At 47.8% G+C, this 2,353-nt stretch overlaps 1 protein-coding gene across 1 annotated transcript; it reads left to right on the plus strand.

The window, feature by feature from the left end:
* Positions 1–928: 928 nt before the first annotated feature.
* Positions 929–1,882, plus strand: LOC121804048. The gene is made up of 2 exons (XM_042203598.1): positions 929–1,558; positions 1,664–1,882. Exons 1-2 carry the CDS (start codon positions 929–931, stop codon positions 1,880–1,882), a joined length of 849 nt encoding a protein of 282 aa, XP_042059532.1.
* The last annotated feature ends 471 nt before the right edge of the window (positions 1,883–2,353 follow it).

Consider the following 2,353-nt stretch of genomic DNA (forward strand, 5'->3'; position numbering starts at 1 on the left):
GTAGACCATGTGACAGTCACTCGGTCTAGATTGTCCTTTGCGAGACTATGCATTGAAATAGATATATCCAAGGCTCTGGCCCAGGAGATTATAATCAACCTACAAGGGAGGGAGATCAGACATGCAGTTAAGTGGGATCGTATTCCCCTATTTTTTCAGGAGTGTAGACATGTGGGACATTCTAGTGAGGTGTGCTACGCAAATGGTAATAGGGAGAAGCCAATGCGAAGGGATTTCAAGAGGTCGGATGAGAACGAAGAGCATCAGGAGGGAAGGGAGGAAGGGAATGGCTCGGGAATGGATGGAGAAGAGTGGAGTGAGGGTCTAGGTTCAGAGGGGGGGGAGGAGCAAGGGGGTGGGGAGTTTCTGCAACAAGGAAAGAGGCGTGAGAGAAGGAAGGGGAAAGGAGGTGGGGGAGCCTCAGGCCTGAAGGGGGGATTCCTGGGGAAGGGGTTCATCGGGGTGGTGTCGAGGATGGAGGGGGAGGGAGTAGGATAGGGGTTCCTGGAGCCTCGGACTTTTCTGTTTGGCCAGGTGGTCAGGATGGGAGACAAGGCGGTGTAAGGGAGCAGGTAGGGGGAGAGTTGGTTCGGACAGAAAGAGGAGGATCTGGCCATGCATCTGGGAACATATATTTGGTTTTGAGTTCTTTATCCTTAGAGTCAGAGGACATCTCCTTTGGACAGCGAGCAAGGGAGGCTATGACGAAGATGCAATATTTAAAGATGCTTCCGAGTGGGGATTTTGATACTGAGGTGTATGAGGATGAGAAAGAATGGGAGGATGAGGAGGATAGGGAGAATGAGACCATGTTGGAGCAATTGGTGGAGAAGAGGGGGGCTGACTTAGAATTGGAAAGGACGGTGGAGCAAAACTTTGTTAAAAAAAGGAAGATTAAGTGAGGGGGTTGCCTCGGCGATAGTTTCCCATGTCGCTTAATATTCTGATTTGGAATGCCCGGGGTGTGGCTAATGTAAACACTCAGAACGTCATCAAGAGATTGGTGAAGGATAATAAGATCTCAATTTTGGCAATCATTGAGCCGCTTATCAGGCCTAAGCCTGACTTCTTCAGTAGGGTTTTTGGTCTGAGATTTAAGGGATCGAACATTAATGGACATATTTGGGTGTTCGTTGCGGAAGGAATTGAGGTGGATGGGTGGGATGACTCGGAACAAATTTTTCATGGTAGATATAGCCTCCCAACATTATCTGCCCCGATCTTTATTTCAGCGGCCTATGGGAAGTGCTCGAGGGAGGGAAGAGTGGAAATGTGGACTAAGCTGAGGGAGTTGGCAGCAAGGTTAGATGGATGTCCTTGGTTGGTAGGAGGTGATTTCAACATATTTGTTTCAGAGGAGGAGAGACAGGGAAGTATGAGGAGGCAAGGTAGGAAAATCAGGGAGATGATGGATTTTGCGGAGACAATTAGTGACTGTCAATTGCTAGATGTGGGTGCGGACGGACTCAAATTCACATGGGCAAGAGGGGAGACGTTTGAAAGATTAGATAGAGTGCTCCTTGGTGAGGGGTGGACAAATGTCTTTGAGACGACTAGGGTAACCAATTTATCTAGGGTGCTCTCTGATCATAGTCCCCTTTTGGTTGTCTGCCGAGTTCCGGGGCCTCGGGTTAAACCATCCTTTCGGTTTCAAAATATGTAGGTTCGTCATCATTTGTTTCTAAAGGAAGTGGAAAGGTGTTGGAGGGAGGAAACGGGAACTAAGGGCATGATTAATGTGCAAATCAAATTGAGCCGGCTTAAACGTAGCTTGAGGATCTGGAATCGAGTGGTCTTTGGCAATATTTTTGAAAGGCTAAAAGAAGCTGAGATGGAGGCTAAGCAGGCTGCAGAGAATTATGAACATAACCCCTTGCCCTGATCTTCGATCAGAAATGAACAGAACCGCGGCGGTTTTTCTTTTAAAACTTAAAATGGAGGAAGATTTTTGGCGACAGAAGGCGGCTCTTAAATGGGTGGCCGAGGGGGAAAGGAACACAAGATTTTTTCAAGGATGGGTGAAGCAGAAAAGGGTTAAGTCGAGAATCCTTATGATTGAGGAGGGAGAGCAGGTGCTTACTGAAGAGGAGGACATCCGTAAATCAGCAGAGAATTTCTTTAAGGGGTTGCTGACGGAGGATGTAGGACCGCTTGTAGATCCAGATCTGGATATTATTTCTTCTCTACTCCCGCATGTGGACATGGATTTGCTGGAGAAGGCTCCTGTGGCAGAGGAAGTTAGGCAGATTATTTTTAGCATGAATGCGGATAATGCTGCAGGGCCGGATGGGTACTCTGCATTGTTCTTTCAAAGTTGCTGGGACATTATTGGTGGAGATGTGACCGAGGCTGT

The sequence above is a fragment of the Salvia splendens genome, chromosome 5 (assembly GCF_004379255.2).
Source record: "Salvia splendens isolate huo1 chromosome 5, SspV2, whole genome shotgun sequence".
Lineage (NCBI taxonomy): Eukaryota > Viridiplantae > Streptophyta > Magnoliopsida > Lamiales > Lamiaceae > Salvia > Salvia splendens.